The 24,270-nt window shown below is 38.9% G+C and overlaps 3 protein-coding genes across 3 annotated transcripts in view; 1 reads left to right on the top strand and 2 right to left on the bottom strand.

Moving 5' to 3' along the window:
- LOC137267918 (F-actin-capping protein subunit beta) overlaps positions 1 to 24,270 on the bottom strand; it is a 384,252-nt gene that overhangs the window by 258,764 nt on the left and 101,218 nt on the right. The window lies entirely within an intron of this gene.
- LOC137267645 (uncharacterized) lies at positions 17,388 to 17,945 on the top strand. The gene has a single exon (XM_067802123.1). It carries the CDS (start codon positions 17,388 to 17,390, stop codon positions 17,943 to 17,945), a length of 558 nt encoding a protein of 185 aa, XP_067658224.1.
- On the bottom strand, positions 20,112 to 22,741 carry LOC137267644 (uncharacterized). Its single transcript, XM_067802122.1, has 4 exons — positions 22,557 to 22,741; positions 21,940 to 22,115; positions 20,864 to 21,784; positions 20,112 to 20,829 (listed from the first exon to the last, which is right to left on the bottom strand). The coding sequence occupies exons 1-4, from the start codon at positions 22,739 to 22,741 to the stop codon at positions 20,645 to 20,647; spliced, it is 1,467 nt and encodes a 488-aa protein (XP_067658223.1). The 3' UTR covers positions 20,112 to 20,644.

The raw sequence follows: 24,270 nt of genomic DNA, 5'->3' as shown, positions 1-24,270 counted from the left end.
TACCTCATTTATTAAGATGAAACTCACTACCAATCATTCTAGTCTATTCATTCTAAATGACACTCCAGTTGGAGCAGATTTATTGAGCGTGTATCCCTTGGATTGAAAAGAATTATATTTGAAAGGCTTAAAAGAGGGACTTCTAGATGTTCATTTGGATACATCAGGATTCCCATCAGTCTCTTTTGGCCATGTGATTAGAATTCACTATGATTTTATCTTAAAGATATAATTCTTTGCGAAAACTAAGCCACTTTAACTGAAAAAAAAATTTATGCTGCTTCGGGCAAAATTGTTTTTTGACACAATTATATAGCCACTCATTTACTTCTGTGCACTTTGTAACATGAAGAAGATAATCACTTTTTACAAACAGTCAGCATAGGGAAACTGTGATGGAGTGTCTGGATGTCGATGTTTAAATTGTTAATTTCACAGCTATCCTTTGTATAAAGTGTACTAGTGAAACACCATGCTATATCAGGCATCCTTATAGGTTTTGATAACCAGAAGCTAACAAGTCGCAGGTGGCGTGATGTGAATCACATTAGTTTGAACAATTTTAGAGTGATTGGCTGTTTACAGATGCATTATGTTTAGTTCAGTGTTTCTAGTTCTGAGGTGTATAATTCTTTCGTAACTTTCATGGTGCCACTGTGTCTAAGAGTTTCAGTTTAGTAACTTCAACATAAATACCTTTAGCAAAGTGTCTTCACGGGAATGCATCTTAAAAGGAAAAATCTCAACCCTGAAGACGTGTCTGTATATTATGATTATTGATCACCTTGTTAACACGCATGTTTTTCCATTGAAATTACTTAATTTACATCTTTCTTTGGATTTAACTGATCATGCTTTCGTGATAGCAGATTTTATATGAGACAATTTGAAGAAATTAGGTGTAGAAATTGCTGTTGAGCCATGGTGTTTCTGCCAGGCTGTGGTTAACTCTCTCTGGTGGGCTCCTTTGCTCACTGTGAAAAGCCGTTGAAATGGCACCAGCACATCATGCATCAGGGTCTCAGAGGTATCGTAAGAGACCAATTGTTTGATACTGTAGGGGAAGTTTGGAAGTGTTCTTGCTTAAAAATGTTTTTCACTGCCTCTAAAAGTAAAAAAAAATATATCACATTCTGACATCAATCATGAAAAATACACTCTGACAACAATCATGAAAAAAATACGTTTTTTTCCACAAGTATCAAATAATCGAACTCCCCAAACGACGAGGGGAGGTACCACTGACCATTCAAGCAGCTCCGGGCAACTTTTCACTACTTACACAAATATTTCAGAGAGATTCATATGGCTCTCGTTCAGACGTGGTATGATCAAAGTTTCAAAGACATTGAGAGAACAACTGAAAATTTGACATAACACTGTCAAAAACTATAAGGATGCAAGTCCTTTTTATACGTACCATTTGTCCTTGTGCTCAAACAGTAGTCGGACCTCTCAATGTGTTTGTGATCGGAGTCTCAAGCTCAGGTAACATCATATGCTCACGATGTTGGAATCGAAGAATGGTGCTTGTGGCCGATATTTTTTTGGTTACAGAAATGGTTATTTTTAAAGCTTATGTTTGCACGGGTTGGAGGGATTGCATTGAATTCTTTCGCCATTTGAATGGAGTTTGCAGTAGTTTGAAATAGACGGGAAAATGATAAGTGACTTACTTTCCACCAATTGCACATAGTCATTCTGCCAATCCTGTCTTTAGAGCACGTGAACACTCATGTGTTTTATTGCTGTCGCGTCACATGAGTTACTGAACATGTGGTCACAGTAACAAAATCCATTGATCAACCCATTGCTGGTGGTAAAGGCACTTAATTAGATCTCGAGGTTAGTTACCTCTGCTTATACGACAAGCATGGAATACCGGGGCTTTGTGTGTCTTGGACACTCGCTCATACCCATGACCAATCTGGGAACAATGAAAACATCCTGGTCATTTGTACAATTTTTATCTGTAATAAATTTTCAGTGATTGTTATTTCCGCTGCCAAAACATTTTTATGATTGTGGAAGAAGGTCACGTTTGTCGGAAATGGTTGAAATATCTTACTTGAATTGCTCTGTGCCCATAACCAAGGAATTCCATCGAGAACAAAAGGTAGACGTTCTATTGATGGTTCGTACTTGTAGTTGAGCATGGGCGAAACTGGAAACTCTGAAGTGAAACATAATACCACAACAATTTGACGCTTGGTAATAATTCGCTGAAGTAATTTCCTCATAAACATTCTTGATGGCAATGTTGCAGCTTTATTGTTTGAAAACTAGGCGTTTTACTGTAAGCTAAGGAAAGAAGAATGTATATGTTCTCAACGTTATAACTAGCCATATATCGGAAACATGTTGTTTTGAAAATAAACAACATTGCCCTGCTTTTGTTATAAATATACGATCACATGGAATCTGAGAATGCTTTGGATGAGCAGAATGTATCATACATTGAGGCCTCCTTATTTCTTGGTTATTCAGCTTCAATCATATTAATGACATTGTCTGTATTGGTGTAGGTGAGTGAGCCGAGCATACTGCAGTACAAATACATTGGCTAATGTAATGTATAAATAGTGATTACAAAAATATAGACAGTGACGGTAACATCCACCTAATTACAACAGTGATCAAGTTTTCAAAATAGGTCAAGGTTGAGAATCCAGGGTTAAAGTGATCAACAGAGAACTGCAGATATTCTTGTAATGTGATATGGTAGAAGCAAGACATGCATTATATACCTATTGTAACTGTTCTGGAACTCTAAATAATGCTATGAGTTGGACTATACAGGGAAGGGCCATGATGTGGTAGAAAAGTGTAGTACAGTCCAGATCGCTGTGTCTAAATACAGAACAAGCCTAAGTATATCACGCCACCGTCCCTGAATAAAGCGTCGTCAGAAACAACGTCATAGGCCTGAAACAGAGTTCCAGAATGAATAACACTGCCACACAATAATGTATATATATCATTTAAAAAGTAAGGGATATTCCATTTTGCCAGCATGTCAATCGTCAATGTCGAAGCACATGAGGTTAGGATAATCCATATCCATACTGATGAAAGATTTCCAAAAGAATGGCATAAATTGCCACGTTTTCCCTGAATGTCTCGACATCTGTTTCCTCATTGGCGTAATCATTTGCATTTTATCAATCTTGTAGATCAATGTCCCGTACAGTTTGTAATGGTATACATCTCAGATGGGTGATTTAAAAGCATGTATACATGCAACGCCTGATAAATCATGCAAAATATTCAAGGGTGTGTGGGTTTGCCTGCCTTCACCTTTCCCTCATCCAGTGTAGGTTTTGTCCAGTTTCTGACCCATTGTTCTGTTAGGGTGCGTTTGTCAGTATGGAATAGTGAACTCACATTGAAATCACAGTTGAGTAGCTGACGGGGGATACACACCCTTTCCTTTATTCAGAGTAACTGGCTTTAAACAGTGTTTTTCCAATGGCGTGCATCTGTGATCATTAACACCCCAGTATCTGCACACATTATTACTTGTTTTGGTTTGCTGACACAAAGTCAGAACTTGTGGATTTTGCATCAATGTTGTGCATCAAAGGGCTTCACCACGTCAGTTCTGTTTCCACATGAAGCTGTATTTCGTGGTAGAACAAGAACAGTATTAAAGCGACTGACTCCAACTCATTATAACACTGGCTGTAATCACCTGGCTACAATCATAGCTGAAATGTCTGATACAACTCTACATGGAACAGATGCGTTGTAGTGGCAGCAATGTGTCTGGTCACAATTACAGCTCTTAAAGTCACATGCAATGTAAAACACACTTACCAAAACAAATTATCAAAAATGCCAATTCAACCTATAGAGTTGAAAAGTTGAACTGGACGAAAAACTCCCGCGAAATCGCAGTTCAAACGATTCACTAATTTTCCCCCAGCGCTGAGAGAAAAGTGGTTTCAACTGCCATGCTGCGCTGCTGTCATAACGCATGCGCAGTGAAAATGTTCGCTTCCGGAGTATGTCTGCCAGGAATATGAGGTCGTGAGCAGTGGTACACAAACAAGTAAATAATCTGCTGCTTCATTTTGAGGGAGGTAAACCCAAATAACAAATATTTCACTTTTGATTTGCGATTGTACGCTTAAAATTTGGTCAGTTTGCTTTTTTCTTCATCTGCAATGCATTTTACATATCATGAATAAGTGATACCTGTGTTTTAATTATGTTTGAGCTTTTGCTTGTATGTGACCTGTAAAATAACAACATGTATGAGTGAAACCAGTCTATTCCTGGAAAAAATATACAAAACAAACTCTTGAGTCGGAGTCGGAGCAGACTTATCAAGGCAGTTGTCGTTAAAATGCTTGAAAGTGAGACTTGTTGATGTTCAGTTGTAAGTTTGTTCTACCACATGCTTTACACAGTAAACATAATAATTTTCCAAAGTGCCTTGACTTGTGCTATTGTGTAAAGTTTGTCTCGTTGTATGGATGAAAAAAAGCTCATACAATGAATTCACTAACTCTACTTGTCACGTGCCATAGGAACTGAGAATATAGCATTGTAAGCCAGTCACAGGTTGAAAATGTCGGCAAATAAGCATTAGGTTTGCAAGTTACATGATCCATACAGGCAAGACTGAAATGTTTGTTTAATGTCGAAATCAACAGTTTTAAAACAGCTATTTCATCGGGGGTGACGTGCCAGCGTTTTCGCCACAAGGCTACCTCACCATCCCTATGGAAACAAGGTTTTTGAAAACAGAAAGCAGTCGGAATAGCTGAAAAAAAAATTAGGTTTAGTTATTACATTAAATCAACACTTTATGATGCATGATGCTGCGTTCATGCATACACAATGTTATGAAAGTCAGTTTTGAAGAAAAGCACTCTTTAGAAGTACAAACGCCAAAGTATGTATAATCTAAAACCTTTAAACGGGAATTATAGGGAATCAATAATTCATGTGATACGTCTCTTACAAGTAATTAATCGTGATAATTTTTAGAAAATTTGATGGTTCCAGAGACCCGTGAAGATCCGGGGTAGAACAGGCCCTTAGCAACTCTTGCTTGCCACAAAGGCGACTATGCTTGTCATATGAGGTGACTAACGGGATCGAGTGCTCAGACTCGCTGACTTGGATGACACATGTCATCTGTTGCCAGTTGCACAGATCGATGCTCATTCTGTTTGATCACTGGATTGTGTAGTCCAGAATTGCTTATTTACAGATGGCCTCCATGTAGCTGGAATATTGCTGAGTGCGACCTAAAACTAAACTCACTCACTGATGGTTCCTGAGGAAGAAGTTATGAAACTGACAAGAGTCACAGCAACCGGTCCTCAAAGGGTCTTCATTTGCAAAACTATTTTTACATATAAAAATTATGTTTGGTACGATAACCAAAAGTACCATCCACAAAAACACAATTACTCGGGCCACGTCGAAAATAGTTACTTGTCCAAAGAATTTTTTACAACACATTGAACTTTTTCTCACGCGTTGATCTAAATTGTGCAGAATGATTAAACATTGTTCAGTCTATTTCTTTCATATAATTGCAAATTTAGTTAGTTTTTGAGAATAGTCGGAATAGTTAGAGTGAGTGAGTGAGTTTAGGTTTACGTTTAGGTTTTAGCAATATACCAGCAATATGACGGCGGGGGGCACCAGAAAATGGGCTTCACACATTGTACCCATATGGGTAATCGAACCCGGGTCTTCGGCGTGACGAGCGAACGCTTTAACCACTAGGCTACCCCCCCCCCCCCCCCCCCGTCCGAATAGTCGGAGAATGTAGCTACCCCGACATGATCCTCATGTTTACATGACGTCATAAAGGACAGTTTTGAAATGAAATGTTCTTTAGAAGTACAAATGCTAAATAATCATGAGTAAAAACTTTTCAATCATTTTTAACGGAAAATGATATTAGTTGTAAAATACAAACGACCGTGCTGTATGTTCATTTACATTAAGCCGAGCACATTCATATAAAGAATGGTCTCTGATCTACTTCACAGAAGACTTAAATTCCGTTGAAAACGATCTTAGTTGGGATCGGATCACAACCGGATTTGGATAAGATCCAATTCAATTCTTACGATTTCGATCGGTGAGCGTTAGCTTTGAAGAGTGGAGTATCCCAACCTTCTGTTACGATCCCCAGGAGCACGCTTCCATTTTACTGTAAAGAATGCACACATAATCTTCAGAGAACAGTCCACGAATCCCTCCATGAAATTGATGGAAAGTTTTTTCCCGTAAAGCTTATAAAACCTTATCGATCAGTATTCGATTTTTTCATGGGCTTTCTTAGGTTCCCTTGGTATGAAAGATTAGTGGAAGAATGCTGTGAGCAAAAGTCTGATTAACTCCTTCTAGAACGATACAACTGCTGTAATTATATTTCAAGGCAAAATGAGATTGAACTAAACTTCTTCAGTTTTTAAATCCCCATGGATTTATTTACGTGTATGCACAAAGATTGTATAAAATATCGAACTGTGGGAAAATTGAAAAGAATTATATCTGAAGGATCTTGAGGAATGAAAAGCTTGGGTGCATTTGTTGACTGAATTGCTGTTCTGTTTGTCTGATGAAGCAAAATATAGTGTGCACAATAAATACATACTCAGTTCATTATACAAAACAATTGTCTATTTGCGCCAGCTACAGGGCGTTGAAAAGGGCAACATGCAAAGTTGGATACGTTATTTGATTTCAGGAAAGGGCATTGGGACATATGTACTCATACATCATATCCTGAGTAATTCGGACATCACTGCTTCAAATACCACCGGACTCTGGGTACACGGCGTGGCATTAGTTCTTGATTCTGTGACATAAACACTGGATTAATGGTGTGACATCATGTATGTCGTGGGAGGTGAAAAAACGGTATCTGTTGGTTGGACTAGCTGCCTGACCCATGCTGGTTTTCAGCAACGCATGCTTGCCATAACGTTTGTCTTTTTTGGCGCCTACGTTTGTCCTTTGAGGCGACGGGATCGGAAAGTGAGGCTCGCTGACTTGGTTTACACATGTCATCGGTTCCCAAATGCGCAGATCGATGCTCATGTCGTTGATCACTGGATTGTTTAGTCCAGACTCGATTATGTACAAACCGCCGCCATATAGCTGGAATTTTGCTGAGCGTGGGGTAAATTTAAACTCACTAACTCACTCACTCACTCACTCACTCAGACTAGCAGACATGTCAATACCACTTTCGTGCGAGCGGAGAGCGGAAGGTCGAGGGTTCGATTCCAGGCAGCGTCATACCAAGAGACGTTGAAATGTTGGTCCCTGCCTGACGTTCGGCATTAATGTGTACAAGATGGAGTGGACGGCTCAGTGAGTGAGTGAGTTTAGTTTTACGCCGCTTTTAGCAATATTCCAGCAATATCACGGCGGGGGACACCAGAAAATGGGCTTCACACATTGTACCCATGTGGAGAATCGAACGCGGGTCTTCGGCGTGACGAGCGACCGCTTTAACCACTAGGCTACCCCACCGCCCCGCTGGACGGCTCAGAGTCAGTATAATATGTCTAAGTCGGGAATCGATGCTTAACTGAGGCATGGTACCTTAGTGAGATTGCACTATCAAGCTATCTCAAGTCTGGGTTAGTACAAGCAGCAAAACATATATACGGATGTACGTAGTCATATGAGCGAATTATTCTTAAGTGCGACGCTAAAATATATTTCATCCCTCACCTGACACATGTCATCGTATCCTAGTTGCGTAGATCAAAGCTCATGTCGTTGATCACTTGATATTCTGGTCCAGACTCGATTATTTACACACCGCCGTGACATAGCTGGAATATTGCTTCATTAAGCTACAAACCAACCAACCAATTACGCTGACATAATGGCTGTATACTGACTTTTATTTTGACCGGTATTAAGAATTAGATTATGTGCTTCCTCTCTCTCTTCTACACACTACATAATTTTTGGGGCTATCATTGTGATTTACACCTGAGTATTTCCACGCTGCCAGGTGACAGTAATTTCTTGAATATATGACGAAACAAAATCTACTTTTCGAAGACTTTCCCATGTCGGAACCTATTCATCCTCATCATGGTGCATTTATACAAAACAACCTTAACAGTATGCCAGACGTAGGTCTGCGTTAATGTTCAGTTACGAAGTAACTAGTGTATTGTTTTAGTGGTACGGATGTTTTTTTAATTTTTTGCAGGAACAATCTTATGTGCCTAAGTTTGGTCAATGTATCATGTACAAGCTCAACTGCTTGTCCGCGAGTTGTTATATCTTACAAACTGCAGGCTACCATGGTGTAAGTACTCAAGACACTGTTCATAAACTCATGGTAAGGTTTCAGTCACATGACATGTAATATCTGTCGTTTCTATATAATGAAGACTTCGCTGACGCCGCCAAATTCCGTTTTAGATCACGTGTTAGGTCAACATTTATAGTCGGCGAAATATATATTGTATATATCTGTCTCTTCTTCCCTTGCAGCCATGCGCCGTGCACAGTAACCTTCCCGGAATTTTGGAGCGTGGATGCATATCCTGAAGATATTTTCATCGGGAGTGATGGGTGTAAACTAAACCGTGAGATCTCCCATTCGGGGGTGATACGGGAGAGTAAAGGTTTGGGAGTTAGGATCAACTTAGCGCTAAGATTTGCTTTGTACAACGGCACAGTCACAGTCAATACCTTGAAATATCGATTTTGGGCCTGGAGGTTTACCGCTAAACACAATCAGCTCATTTCAGTCTGTGGAGGTGGCTGTCTGCTACCGTTGTGACAGCGTACCTTCTATATACTTGTTTGCAGTTATATTATTCTTGTGGCATATAAGGAGACCGTGGAACCCGTGTTTAACCTTACTGGCCTGTACACGTTCAGAGCATGTGATAAACCAGATATTAAAACTCCCGTTTGGGAAGGCATAAATTCGGCTGAACAAAGGCAGAATGGGCAATCAGTATACCCTGCCTTTGCTATGGATTGAAATATTCACGTTAATGACGCAAAAGATGATACTAGCTGATCCAGCTTATTCTCACACTTCGACAGTATGAATGATGGCACTAAGAAATGTCTGCTGACTAAGAACATCAAAATGATGACTAAGAACATCAAAATGATGACTAAGAACATCAAAATGATGACTAAGAACATCAAAATGAAATGATGTATGTGGAAATCTGCACATGTTTCATCAACTTCAGAACTGCAGTAACATCACGTTGTGGGATTAGGTTAGTTATGACTGTTACCTTTACACTCAGGGACCCGTGAAGGCCTTCAGCAATCCATGCTTGCCATAAACGGCGATCATGCTTGTCGTAAGAGTTGACTAAAGGGATCGCGTGGTCATGCTTGCTGACTTGGTTGACACATGTCATCGGTTCCCAATTGCAAAGATCGATGCTCATGCTGCTGATCACTGGGCTGACTGGTTCGGACTCGATTATTTACACATAGCTGGAATATTGCTGAGTGCGGCGTAAAACTCACTGACTCACTCACTCACTTACACTCAGGGGGCCCATTCCACAAGGTCCTGATTCCACAAAGTGAGCGCAGTCCTGAGGTGATTGCTTCAACACAGATGTACGGCTGTCGTAGCGCTACGATAATTGTTTGAGGACAAACGGACTTATAAACCGAATTTATAAAATTAAATAGAGTAAAAACCAGGGAGCACGAATGATAGCGGATCGTCTTCGGCATTAAGAAAAAATATGTTTATGAAACAGTCACAACTGCGCAATTGACAGTGATCAACAAGAGATTTAATTTCACCTGGATGTTGAAAGGGCTTTGTCGCGGTAACTGTATTCACAAAACATTTTTTGCGATTAGGGGAAATTTTACCCATGAAGAATGCATCTACAACGCGTTCGTTTTGGTTCAAGTACCTTCTTTACAAATTCGTAAATACAGTAAAAGTATTAAATATTGTTTACGAACGGTTCGATTCGAATAAAAGCTTTATTCGCCATGTTCCAATATCATGCTTAAAGTTAGTATTTGTATTATTTGGACACATATTTTCATGTTCTTGAAATGGACTTCACATAATGTACCAATTTTGGGAATCGAACGTAAATGTTCGTCGAGACGAGCGGACGCATTAACCGTTAGGCAACTTCACCGTCCCGAAACGTCTTGAAACACTGTCAAAATATAATATTTTGAAGATGATTTATATATCATCATGGACAATATGCTGCTTTAGAGCCTCGTGCTCCGTTGTTCAAAACAACCTCATCTCTTAAGGTCAAACTTATCTCCAAGATTACAACCTTACACCTTTACTAAGGTTAGCCACCCGTTGTGTGAAGCAACCTTAACTCAGGGTAAGCTTAAGTTAAGGTTGATGACTAAGGTTGGTCCGACCCAACCTTAGTGTCTTTAGGGTTGGGAAGGGAACATGGCGGCTGCTTTTATTTATACAACGAGACTGAGAGAAGTTTGAGGAAGCAGAGAGTGTACAGCAACAGAATGAGGGACGCTTCCATTACTGCGCCGAAGAGTTCAGCCTTGGTTCACGTTACGGTTAAGGGTGGAGTCCGAGTTAAGGTTGCCTTAAGGTTGTTTTGTGCAACGGGTGTATTGTTTTCTTAAGGTGATAATAACTCTAACCTTACTGTCTAAGGTTGATCTTAGCTAAGGTTGTTTTGAACAACGAAACACTGGTCAGCGCTTCATGTCAGTCTGCGCTTGTAAGCTGGGTGATGGACAAATCTACCGACAGGACCTTCCCCTGCTCTCTATGTGTACAATCGAAATGAAATGGAAGTCATCCTCATCTACTTCAGGAGGAGGCAGCTGGGAACTAGAAACTCAAGTGAACTCTGCTGATAAACACAATTGACGAATAAGACTTAATTCCAAGCAACGGCGACAAATCGCATTACAAAACTACCCTCACTGATGAAGCAGACAAAGTGCTCCCTAACTGAATAAAAATGAAGCATACTAAAAATCATTACAACCACATACGTCATTAAATCTTGGTACTGACATTAATTTACTTAATATTACTTCAATAAAGATAAAATCTGTATTTGTTACATTTTTTGTAAAAAGTGGTCTGAAACAATGAATGTCTATCCTGTCTGAGTAAATTTACTGGCCAGATTAAAAAAAAGAAAACCCAAACAAAACAACCCCCACCCCACAAACCCTTCAGTGTGCAGGACACTTCATTAAACAGAACATGGATGTTGTAAACGAGGATGCACTGGTTCCATGAACCGGTTCCAAGTACTTCGAAGCCTAAAAAACTGCAGTTCCTTATACACAGGCGAGTGTCCTTGAGTGGACAATGTTCCCCAAATGACCTGTCAGTGTTAATGAATTCAAGTACAAGGGGTCGTTACAGTGTAGTGCCGGGCCGACATGGGAACGGTGGTTTCAAGGTTACAACTTTAGACTTGTCATAAGGTGTTTGGCTTAAAAGCGTACCGATGAATTGCAGTCTAACCCGAAATCCTAAAAATACGAAAACGTGTTCAGCAATCATTAAAATATTGACACAGTTCATTGTGTTCTACGAGGGAGGCGTTCGAGAAACACGTTCTCAAGAGCCGACAAAATCAAACACAATTAATACACAGTTATCACTTATTCATCATATATAAAATGCATTGTTGATTAAGGAAAAAAAGCAACTGAACAAAATTATCAGGATAATATCCGTATAACCGCAAATTAAAAGTGCAATGTATTGTACTTGGCGTTACCTCCCTCGGAACGAAGCAGCCGTGATACTGAACCCAGTCAGAGCCGGTGAGTGTTCACTCAAGTGAAGCGAAGTCTTTTCAGTGCACACTGGTTCATTTGCCGATACGCTTAGCCGGCTCTTTGTTTATGGCTTACAAGCCCGATTGGTGTTAATTGCATGTGGTCAGTGATGGAAGTAGTGCATTGCATACTGCCATTGCAGACAGGCAGACATGTAAGTGTCAATAAACCAGTTTTCTCTGTGACAGAGTCTGCTTATCACAATCAACATGTTTTTTTATGCAACGGTTAGAATGTGTACTTGTTTGTGTGCACGACCAAGATAAGACTACTGCTCACGACCTCATACTCAGCGAACCTATTCAATGCGCATGCGTTATGAACGCAGTGCAGCACAGCTGTTGAAACCACATTTTCCAAGCGCTGGGAAAAATAGTGAATCGTTTGATTTCGCGGGTTTTTTTTCATCGCATTTTTCAACTTTACAGGTTGAATAGGCATTTTTAATGATTTGTTTCGGTAAGTACATACCGAAAGGTATCAGAATCTGCAATGTTGTGTTTTACGTTACATGTGATTAACCTGTGCTTTCTCTGCACTCCTTCCCGAAAAATGTGACTTTAAAAATAATGTTATATCACTGGTTGTATACCGTGGTAAAAAACAAACCTTGAAAACAACCATTACCAAACTGAACTGCTAGTTTTACTATTTCAGTCACCTCCTAGAGCAGTTTCTTAAAATGGGCCGGAGCCACGTTGAATTTTAAACATTGCTAATTCCCAAACACTTATTTTCCCTTTGTCTTATATATTAAAAAACTCGTGTGAGCCAGACGCACTTTGTGCAAGCATACACTGTAAGCGTGCATATCTGAACAATGCCGACGTGAGAGTAGGTAGGTGTACGGCCATCACGCTACAGTTATTTATAATTACACGCTAGTGACGTACCATTCAAAACAGTAGGGGGTATTCCATTTTGCGAGCAAACCACAAGAGAATGATTAAGGGAAAAAGTACTATTAATATACTGACTATATATTGACAAGTATGTCCATACAGATGAAATATATCCAAGGAAATGGAATAAAATGTAACATTGATTTCTCGTCACTTTCTGTTTCATCCAGACATTACCTATCTTTACAGATGAGGTGGTCAGGTTTAAATTAGCACAGTTGTATGGGAGGTCAATTACAAATGGGCGTTCAGCGTCAACGGACTTGATGTAATTACATTGCATCGGTGAAAGAACCTGATTCCAATGTACATACATCGAACAAGAGGTTGTTCAGACTGTTTACATTTTAACAGAAGATTCCTGGATAATTTACTTTATTCATTGAGTAATAAATGTGAATTGGATTTCAATAGCATGAGTAGCTATGGTTGGGATGTAAATATAAAAAAACAAACAACAGTCTGCCTGTCGAGGAACTGTGCGATGCATAATACCTGTAATGTGAACATTTATACATTAAGATGAAAATTTATACATTAACTAGAAATGCGATGTGACAAAAATACAAACGTCATCAATTTTATGAGACTGAAAGACAAGTCGCCGAACCACTGGCTATTAACTTACATGTATCTATGTAATGCATACTTTTAAGCCTTCACCGACTGAGTGAGGACCATCAAGTTACCAAGTTTAACAATTGGATTAAGTAACCGACATAATTAAATCATCGTTTAAAAGCCTCACATGAAATTAGCAATTTTGTTTAGATTACCCCAGGGTTAGGTTTAATACAAGGTTTTAAAAAATCTATGTTTCGAAATTAAACACCGTCACAAAAACCTAACACGAAAGTTTGATTGGACACATACGCGACCACGTTCTGTCTCCAGTGACGTCAAAGAGTCTTGCCAACAAGTTGTTTCAAGGTGACAGCATTAAAGCAGCAATAAACATTCAATAAGTTTAATGGTAGACCTGTTGAGGGCAATTTGACAATTTTCCAATTTGACGCATCGGTGACAAAAGTGATGCACTTCCATATTCCCGCTTCTTCATGCTCTCGGTTATAGACGCACGGTCCTTGCCCTGCCTTGCCCTCGTATCTCAGCCCACACCTCGGAGTTGTGTTCTGTGCTCTGCATCAGATACATCATTATCGAATAACCAGTTCATGTTTGAATCATTTTCAGCCACCATCAGTCACAGGTGTACATGTTCTGTGACCTGCAGTATATTTGTTTGTCCTTACGCGGAGGAAGGGAACTTTGGACATTTAGATATTTTCCAAATGAATGCATTTAGTAACGGTGTTTCATTTAAAGAAGAGATACAGATGTATCTGCATGAAGGTCTGTGTGAATCTGTCCACACCTGCATACAAAATCACGGTTTAAATGGTCAGTTTGGTGATATTAGGGCATTGCAAAAACACTTGCCCTTTGCGTCATGCCCCAAGACGTTAAAACCCGGTACTTAATGTTGTTCTGCCTAGCGTTTTGCATTAACGGGATGAAGGATTAAATGGTCTGAGGTCTGTGATCTGTTTCATAATGTGGTATACATGTTTAATCATGGCATGGTATCCCACTGGTACTAGTAAGCTAGCAATTGTCCGGACTTGGCATGACCAATAGTCCTCGCTCTGGCAGATGCTCTATCCACCAGACAAAAAAAGTTACTGTCTTGGAATAATAGATTTTCAGCAATCATTATTTGAGGTCATGTACATGTAGACGCTATTGTACCCATGCAAGTATGTGCATTACAGTATTTTTAGATCTGCTCTTGTTGTCTTGTCTGCCCGATAGTTGTAAATGTCTGAATCTATACGTCATTACCGTAAGTGTTTGGGGTGGTTTATTGCCTTCAGCAGACTGGTGGGATATGTTATGTCTTGCCACTTGTGTGTTCCGAATGAATCATAGGACATGGAGGGTTTTGATTATAACGGTGACATTTTTTTCCATTGTCAATAGACATTATATTAAGTGAAAATTCCTACTGAGTGAGTACTCTTCTACGCTGCTTTTGACAATATTTCATCAATATCATGGTGGGGGACACCTGAAATGGTCTTAGCTCATTGTATTCATATAGGAATCGAACCCTGGTCTTCGGCGGGACGAGTGACCACTAGGCTACTCCACCGCCCCACAACCCGACCTAAATATAGATGGTATTTTGGTACAAACGCCTACAACAGACCCAATAAAATGTATATGAGTTATTCACCGGGATGTAAAAACCTGTCATTTTATTTTGTCGAATAAAGTCTCCAGTAGCAAAAACATCCTTGTCGAACACAACACTGGATACAAGACCAGATGTCACTCCCTCTCCAAAGTAGTTGCCAAATCCAATATATTTCCCAGCATAGTCATGTCCGTAGCAGTACTGATTGAACCAAACTGTTTTCGGTGAGACACCAAAATTATGTGTCAAAATAACCATTTCTTGTCACGCTTATTTATTATATTTGACAAAGAAAATACCCGTCAAATACAGCGATAACGATGTAACAACACATATGACAAAACAAGACAACTATGTTGACGTGGTTTGTTTATTCACAAACGTTGGATCGTACCAGATCTGACTCCACGGCGCAATTGTTTTAACAATAAGTGGAGGCAAAACAATCAAGAAGTACATTATCATTATCCAGACTCCGTGACGCCAATCATTGCGAACAAGTACACGAATATGTATGTCCACGAACAAACAAATAGGCTTTGCAACACTATAGAAGGAATCAATTCTGTGAAAAGCTTTTGTCTGTCCTGGAGTTGACGGTTTGAATAATTTGTATATTTTTCACTGCATTCTGACAGTTGGTATTTGATCACATCCTATCAGACACCACATTACAACATATAAACCCACTTGGAATGACAAACGAAAGTATGGATTTCACATCTCGTGGATTTTTATGGCCACGGTAGCAAGAAGCACGGAATGAAATATTTACCTGTCAAACGCGTTTTTTCATGTTCTTATAACAAATAACCATTTTGTCTACCAAGGCTGTTTGCACAAGTTTTGAGCATATTATTTAAGCCAAGTGTTCTCATGGTTCACACATATTTCAGAAGATCATGGGCACAGACTCACAAATCTTGAAGTGCCATAAACCATTGTTTATGTCCTTCGTCACATTTATATACATATTATATTTCCCTGTTATTCTGATTAGACATGCATCTGAAAAAAGTTTAAAAATAGCATGCCACATTATAAGAACTGAAAGTTATTTTTCCACATGGCACCATCGCATGGCAAACTTAGAGTTGGGCAAGAAACACTTCATGCAAATAGTGAGTGGTTTTTACGCCGCTTTTAGCAATGTTCCGCGGGCTTCAAACATTGTACCAGTATGGGGAATTTAACTAGCGTCTTCGGCGTCAAGAGCGGATGCTTTTAGCACTGGGCTACCATACCGCCCCACCTGCAAAATTGTGAGTGCGGGTGCAAGACATGCTAGTGTCATCACTGGTGTCATCATTGGTGTCATCACTGGTACCATCACTGATGCCATTACTGGTGTTATCACTGATGTCATCACGTTTCATAACCGATGCCATCACTGATGTCATCACTGGTGTCATCACTGATGTCATCAATGTGCCATGACTGGTGTCATCAGTGGTGCTATCACTAGTGCCACCGTTGGTGCAGTAGCTGATGTCATCACTGGATATAACTGATAAATATTCATGACTATTTTTTTTATACGCCCTAAGAGACCCTTTCGTGATACTAAACTTGTCCTGCTTATATTCCTTTGACTGTCAGCAACCGACGAGGTGTCGGGGGTTTCACCATACTTTAAATGGCGGATACGACCTGTGTCAGTGTATCCGCCATTTGTTAAATTAGGTGACTTCATCAAACTGTTACGGCTCACCTAAATGGTTCATCCAACCTTGAATTTGTACTAGTCTAATACTTTTAGACTGAGTCGTCCACACGAAGTCTTTCCAACTCCATCGCCAGTGCTCTGTGTGCTTATTTATTATTAGAACGTCACGCGGAAGACCCAGGTTGAATTCCCCACAAGGTTTGAAGCCAATTTCTGGTTTCTCCATTGTCAAAATGCTGGAATGTTGCGTAAATTCATTATCACTCACTACTAGTTATATAACGTCACACACCTCAAGAATATTCCAACTAAATTGTGCTGCTCTGTACATAACCGACTGACAATCCGGTGATCAACAGCATGAGCATTGCTCTGCACAACTGGGTCACGACGACGTGACAACCAAGTCAGCAAACCTGACTACCCAATCCTATCAGCTGGCGTACAGGGGTTAACAATCGTTCATGTTGATGCGTGCACGCGCAAGAGTGAATATCTATCTGGGCTTCAGTAATTATCTACTATTCATCTTCCCTTTACATCATGTATGACATACTACTGGTTTTTGTTCGGCAAGGATGTTTCAAAATTTGACCCATTTGTGAGTGAGTGAGTGAGTGAGTTTAGTTTTACGCCGCACTCAGCAATATTCCAGCTATATGGCGGCGGTCTGTAAATAATCGAGTCTGGACCAGACAATCCAGTGCCCAACAACATGAGCATCGATCTGCGCAATACGGAGGTTTCGAGTTATCACTCTTCTGCGCGGGGAGGCGCAAATGGGTTGCGCAACAAACCGGAAGGTGGGGCTGTTTTTAGTGTCGCAATGGCGGGTAATTCAAAATCTATCGATTCGATGCTGAAACCAGAATTACGATCCTTCCTAAAGGCAAGGGATATGACTGTTTCAAATTACACCTTGACACAGCTGCGTGAGTTGGCGAATAAGGCAGCTGAACTTGGTTTACCAGTGCTGACGACTCCCGATGATGCGTCTTCATTCCTTTTGGAGAGAAGTACGGTTGTTGTTGACAACGAAAAAGTAACATTTCCCGTAGTTGTGTCGCCCGAACTGAAATCGTGGACCGACAACCTGACTTTGCTGCCGATGTTCTGTCAAGCTGACATCCTAGTTTACTTGCTAGGGCCGGCAAGTTGGAGCAAAGAGAGGCTGAAGGGGTTCAGGAAGGAGAAGGGCTACCGACTACATACCGATGGCCATATCCATGCTGTTGAGCTTCATAGTTTGTCACATAATCATACATATGTTCGAGCCCACTGCACCCGTGAGACATCACAGTCTGAGAAACCCTACTTAACCTGGTGTCTGCTGGAGAGGGGAAATGCTTGTATTGTGTCAGCAGGATGTGAATGTACAGGGTAAGTATTATTATTATCTGTATTTTCCTACTAAGTGATTTCCTGTGTGTAGTCTAGCCATAGTCAGTTGAATTATGTGTAGTGAGGTGTTTAAAATCAAAGCATGTTTATGAGCTTTTTAAAAAATTCTAAATATTTATTAAATAAGCTCTATTCCATATTTTTTCAGTGATGATGGTGCTTGTAAGCATGTTGTTGCCCTACTCTTCAGCTTAGTGGACTGGTCTGAAAGACATGTGGACAGGAATACAGAGACCTGCACCGATGTCAAGTGTGTTTGGGACAATGCTAGGAAAGAGTCGTTACCACTTAAATTAGCTGAAATTAATTCTTCACTACTCCACACAGATACAATCAACAATTATCGTCCAAGTAATGAATGTTGTTTTGATGTCCAGAATGCATTGCATGAATTAATTAAGGACACTGATTGTCAAATGAATGAAGTCTTGGATAATGACCATAGTCAAGTTGCCTGTTCACTTCCCAAAACTATGCTTGAATTTGGCTTTGAATTTAAAAATTTGACAGTTTCACCCCCAAGTTTCATTGATTATGTTAAGCTTAACATGACAAGCAGTGATTGTGAAGAAATTAATTCACTTTCTGTGGGTCAGTCAGATAATGAAAACTGGCTTAAGTATCGATGTGGTCGACTGACTGCATCTGTCATTCCAAATGTGTTAATTTACAGTCAAAATAAAAGTGACAATTACATAGTAAAGCAAGTCATGTCTGAGTATAGAAATTTGTCTGCTGTTAGTTGTACTTGTGCCTCTTCAACATTAGCACCAGCAATGTATGGTAAAGAGCGTGAAGTCCTTGCCCGTGAATTGTATGCGTGTAAACAAAAAACAGACCATGTTGGCCTGAATGTTTATGTTCCAGGACTATTAGTAAATGAAAGCATGCCTCATCTTGGTGCCAGCCCTGATGGTGTTGTACATTGTAAATGTTGTGGTATGGGCCTTTTAGAGGTTAAATGTACTTACAAATACAAAAATTGCAGCATTGAGGAAATTTGTTCTGAGAATTACAATGTATATAAAAATGAAAATGGAGTGATAAAGCTGACCAAGTCTTCACCTTGGTACAAGCAAATACAGTGCCAAATGGCAGTTGCAAATGTTCACTGGTGTGATTTTGTTCTCTATGTTGAAGGTACCATAAAAACTGGAAAGCATTTGATATATATTGATAGAATTTATTTTGACAAAATGGAATGGAAAAAAGATTTCTAGTCAATAACCTCTTTCTATGAATCATTCATTGTTCCTAAACTGTTGTCTTAAATTGATCTGCATTTGTAGTCCTGCAAATTATTGACACATGAAGTGTATGTGAGAAGTGTTAAAGGTTACTTTGACATGCATATACAGATTGTTTCATCCCAGTGTCATTTGAAGTGGATGATCATAACAGAACTCAAGTATCACCAAATACTGACTTCTATTAATTGTAATACTTACTTACTGGCATACATTATAGTATGTAAATTGAGAAACAAGATATTATGGAACGTAAATTGAAGTTTATTTCTGTACATTTGTCCAGCTAGTGTTATTCATAACAGTGTTTGAGATGTCAGTATCTGTTACTGTCAAGTACATGTACATGAAAAAGTAGTAAATAATATTACTATTGTTGTCATCATGTATTAATATGACTCCAGGTAATACTGTACATATGTTGTGTATAGACCTATTGGTGTAATTAGGCTTTTACTACAACACAAATGTACTGTTAAGTTAAATGGGGATAACTGTTGTGTAAACAGTTTATGATCTGTCATAGAAAAAGCACCTTGTAAATACCATGAGGCACTTAATTATAAACATCAACTTGACACATTCTAACAAGTTTTCTACCTACCACTACAATGTATTTTCAGTATTTGTCATCTTTAACCAGAGCCTCAGATAAGATATAGCTCATGTGGGTACTGTACCGAATTCATTTTTCATGAATGGGTATTATGAATGTTGAGTCGGTATTTCATCTTCTTAACCAACTTAAATACAGATAATGTATAATGGAATTGATTTCATAAAAATTATTCATCCTGTACTGACAGTACAATACTATTACTACCCTAAGAGTACAAATTCATAACAATCGATGTCTTTTTCATTACTCAAACAATTCTTATAAATATAACCCATGACCAGGTTTAATACTTTTTGCATATCTAATATTTTGTATGTGTAATTGGTATGCAACCATTTTTTTCGATGCATAATTGGAAATTTTACATGTGTATTTTACCCAGATATGCAGATTATATGGGCCTCTGAGTTTTCACTTGTGTAGATTGTCTGAAATGCACACTGATTTGTTGAGTATTGTAATGATTGATCATAGTCCAGCTGCTCAATTTCCGAAGCTCTCTCAGCACTAAGGCATTCATAAGTGACATATATTCACATTGACTTAAGACTATCTTAGCGCCAACAGAGCTTAAAAAATCTAGGCCAAGATCTGTTTGATGCTAATGCAGTAATTGGATGTGGGTATAATTATGTACAAATGATTACATGTCAACTATTGTACATCACAGTATCAACAATAAACCATGATGTATTAAAAAAACCTGTATCACATTGTTTTGGGTTTTTTTCTCAGAGGATTATTCGAAAACAAGACACTGTTCTGTCAAGTCAAAATAAATGCATTATTTGCTTTACAACAGGTATTGAAGTTGAATTAGTTCCTGACTAGTTTTGGCATAAGATTACAATAAAATGCACACACTTTCACCATTTTGTTAACAAGTGGTTTCACTTCCCAAGGAATGATGTTACTTAAAAGTCGAAAACATTTTAGTCTCTGTATAGCTCTCTCGACATGAATTCTAAGTTTTGCAATGCTTCTTGTCTTTTTAATTTTCACTCACATTTAGTCTCTTTTTCTTACCCCAAGTACATTTTCGAGTAAATGGTGGCATATTTAAGGTAGCTCGCTTTCTTGTCAATAAATCACGAATATTGAAACCTCTGTCTGCCATGATATCATCTCCAGGTTCAATTAAGTCTAAAAATCCTGAATTCTCTGTAATATACCTATCTGAAGCATTACCACCATATAAGTCAGAGACAAACGTGAAAGTACCAGATGGTGATATGGCAAGTAAATATTTCCCAGTATTTTTAGATTTGTACGAACTGTAAGTAGCTGCGTGGGCTGAAGGTGATCTAGGTTTTTGAAAAAAGAACTCTGTACAGTCAGTTATGGCTCGTGTTCTGGGATATAACTGCTTAAAAGACAATGGCATATATTTCTTAACCTGTAGTTTTGATGGCCATTTCAGTACATTATCAAAGGTTTGAGACATAAAAGTAATCCATGTTGCAAATATCTGACTAACACGTGACTTTGATATTCCAAACACATCTGCTAAGAAATACTGCAGAAATCCTTGTCTCAGACGAACAAGAGTGAGAATAAATTCTTGATACATTGTCAACTTTCTACTTGGACCTGGACGACATCTTGAAGTATTTGTTATTTCACATGCAGCAGCATTGCCATTCCAGTAGTTCAAAACTGAACATTTAGAAACAAGTATGTTGAAGATGCCCAATAAAACAGCACAAGATGGTAATCCCGTATAAAACCTTACATGTTCATCATCTTCAACAACAGTTTCCAAAAACAAGTCCCTAAATAGAGTTTCTTTGTCCTCCAGTTTTTCAGTTTTACTTTTAAGGTCCTCATTCATGATATGGATGTCAGACATTGTCAGATCTGTCTGAGTTCCAGCTTCACACATCCAGCTCTTCTCTTCATCCTTCATGACATAGTCATGATCGTCACTGACTATGGGTGTGTTTGATTCTATAGCACCTGGAGGAAAATGAAACGAATATCTTGAATCAATTAAGGTCAATTTGCTCTTTTAAGAAATAATTACTTAATCTACGCAACATTTTCATTCTGTATTCAAAATAAAGTTTCAACAAGATTTATCGTTTAAAGTTAAAAATTATTTATGAGTAGACCTTTTGAAAACATTATTTTCCTTGTTGGTTGAAGGACTGTGATCTCCCCAACTGTGTAGGGTATGGCGGCAAAGTCTCTGCTTCCTGATAAATCAGGTGGAACCTCTGTAGTTGCAAGCTCTTTGGTGGATTTCTTCTTATCCAAGGCCAGGTTAAGTGATGAGTTTTGAGTAACTCTATGAAAAAAATATAACTGATAATTTTCAGGTTTACAGTGTTTTACAACAGAATATTTATTACTTGCAAAAATAGAACAAAGATCTAAAATAATTCGGTTTTATTATTCACAATTTGTAGATTTATACTGAGCAGACGTAAGGCCAAAGTTAACAATAATTTTGAATTAAACGAATAATTAAAACAGTCGTCTTTTCGACTATACTAATATTGACAAACGTCCACCATGAAAAACCTCGGATCTATTTATAGATCTGCGGCCAAACTCATTAAATTGTGTCAAAATAGAGGCTACAACACTTTACAAAATCACTGAAAAATAAAGTATATGTGGAAGTGGTCATTACCTTAGAGTGGAGGACGTTTTAAAGTTGTTATAAGGGAAAAGTGTCGGACAGTCACAACCGGGCAAAAAATGTCTGGAACATATCCGACTGTACTTGTTCGGTGCCCATGTAGGCTCTCGTCGGACGAGCTTAATCCATCTTCTGCGAAGACTTGATGCCCTGATCTTGTTCGGGAAGGACAAAAAAGTCACCCCCTGCAGCCATGGGTACTTCTCCAGTTTATGCTGCTTTCGCGTCGATGCGGTACAACCCGGAACACAACAGTGATGAGACGGCATATTTACATTAGCGACGGCCTGGAAACAGCCCCACCTTCCGGTGACGTAACGACCCTTTTTCGCCTTTTCTAAAGAGAGCACTTACTAAGGGACGTAATCCGAAACCTCCGTATTGGGAACCGATGACATGTGTCAACCAAGTCAGCGAGTCATGGGTTGCTGTGGGCCTATTCTACCCCGGGACCTTCACAGTTAGACCCATTTGTGAGTAAACTGATGTTCGATTCCATTCCCTGTTCATGCCTCTGGCATACATTTTTGTGTTGTCAGTTGAAACCTTGACATGCTTTTTAAATATATATTCTAAACGAATCACATCTAAATGGATTTAATATACAATTTAAATACCACAGTATCTCACATACGCCTTTTCAAGCAATAACTAATGTAGATGCTGTATCAAAAGCATCCCACAAAAGACTTGATAATTTACCAAGATTGCTCTCTGCAATTCACTATTCTAAGTTGATCCATATGAGCATAAGTATTCAGGTATTCAATAGAATTCCCTTTATACACATTGGTGACGGGTGCCACTTACTGGGCATACCTCTTCGCGAACACATACTTACAGTTTATGCTTGAAATGTATCATACATAGGTTCTTCTTTAAGCATACAATTTCTCAAAGATACGGGAAGAGTTTTGTTGTTATTACTTAAGCAGTGGAAACTGTACCACCATTAGGAACTATTTAATCAAGACAAACAGCAGCGCCAACAAATCACGAAAAATGTGTACCTGTGTTACGGGGTTCCATTCATCACCATGATGTTTTTTTAGGATGAAATCATTTGTCTTCGCTGGATGAGCTTGTTGTGATTGTCAGTCTTCGAGCCGCACTGCCACAGCCTCTCCAGACCTCCTGATCGATGTCTTCCTTAACCGCAATAAGTCCTCCGAACTATCGTGATCTTGCGTTTCCGCTGTGGCGTGGCAGGACCTGTCTGCCGATGCATCAGATGTGTGAAATGAAATTGTTTTACATGTCAGTATGGACTAGATATAGAGCAATTTGTCTCACAAGGAGATATAAGTGGGAAAGAATATTGTATGATAATCAGCACTAACAGTGCACGTCATGCCCATTTATCACTGGAATGAGGTCTCATTTCTGAGCTTCCTTCTTTGAATTTTGAATTGGTTTTATTGCTAATTTAAACTGCATCAAATCTGTAATCTTAGTTTATCGATTTGAATCTTAATCTGTCACATTCAAATTAATAAAATAAGTTACAATTTAATTATTTTTGTACATTTTATACTCTGTATCAGTAAACAGTTTTGTGGAATATGTTTACGACAAGGCTATTCCACAGGAATCATCAAAAGAATGTTTCAACAGCACAACAGCAAGTATTCTCGTCTGACAAGATTTCTGAATATATTTTGAAGGAGTTAAATTTTTGCATGCTCGCCTTACTTCAATGCACTTACTCACTTCTAGAATTTTCCTTAAACATCTTGTTTAACAAAAAAAAAAATGTCCAGACTATTTTAATCTAACATTTCAAAAACACGTCAATGCA

This window comes from Haliotis asinina, chromosome 16, assembly GCF_037392515.1.
Source record: "Haliotis asinina isolate JCU_RB_2024 chromosome 16, JCU_Hal_asi_v2, whole genome shotgun sequence".
In the NCBI taxonomy this organism is placed as follows: Eukaryota; Metazoa; Mollusca; class Gastropoda; order Lepetellida; family Haliotidae; genus Haliotis; species Haliotis asinina.
This window is presented reverse-complemented; position numbering and strand designations above follow the sequence as displayed.

Coding starts and splice junctions, on each gene's coding strand:
- LOC137267645 (XM_067802123.1), top strand. CDS start 17,388: ATGGCGGGTAATTCAAAATCTATCGATTCGATGCTGAAACCAGAATTA.
- LOC137267644 (XM_067802122.1), bottom strand. CDS start 22,741: ATGCCGTCTCATCACTGTTGTGTTCCGGGTTGTACCGCATCGACGCGA. Junction 22,116..22,556: donor CCTACATGGGCACCGAACAA/GTACAGTCGGAT, acceptor TTTTTTTCATAG/AGTTACTCAAAACTCATCAC. Junction 20,830..20,863: donor GCCACCATTTACTCGAAAAT/GTACTTGGGGTA, acceptor ACTAAATGTGAG/TGAAAATTAAAAAGACAAGA.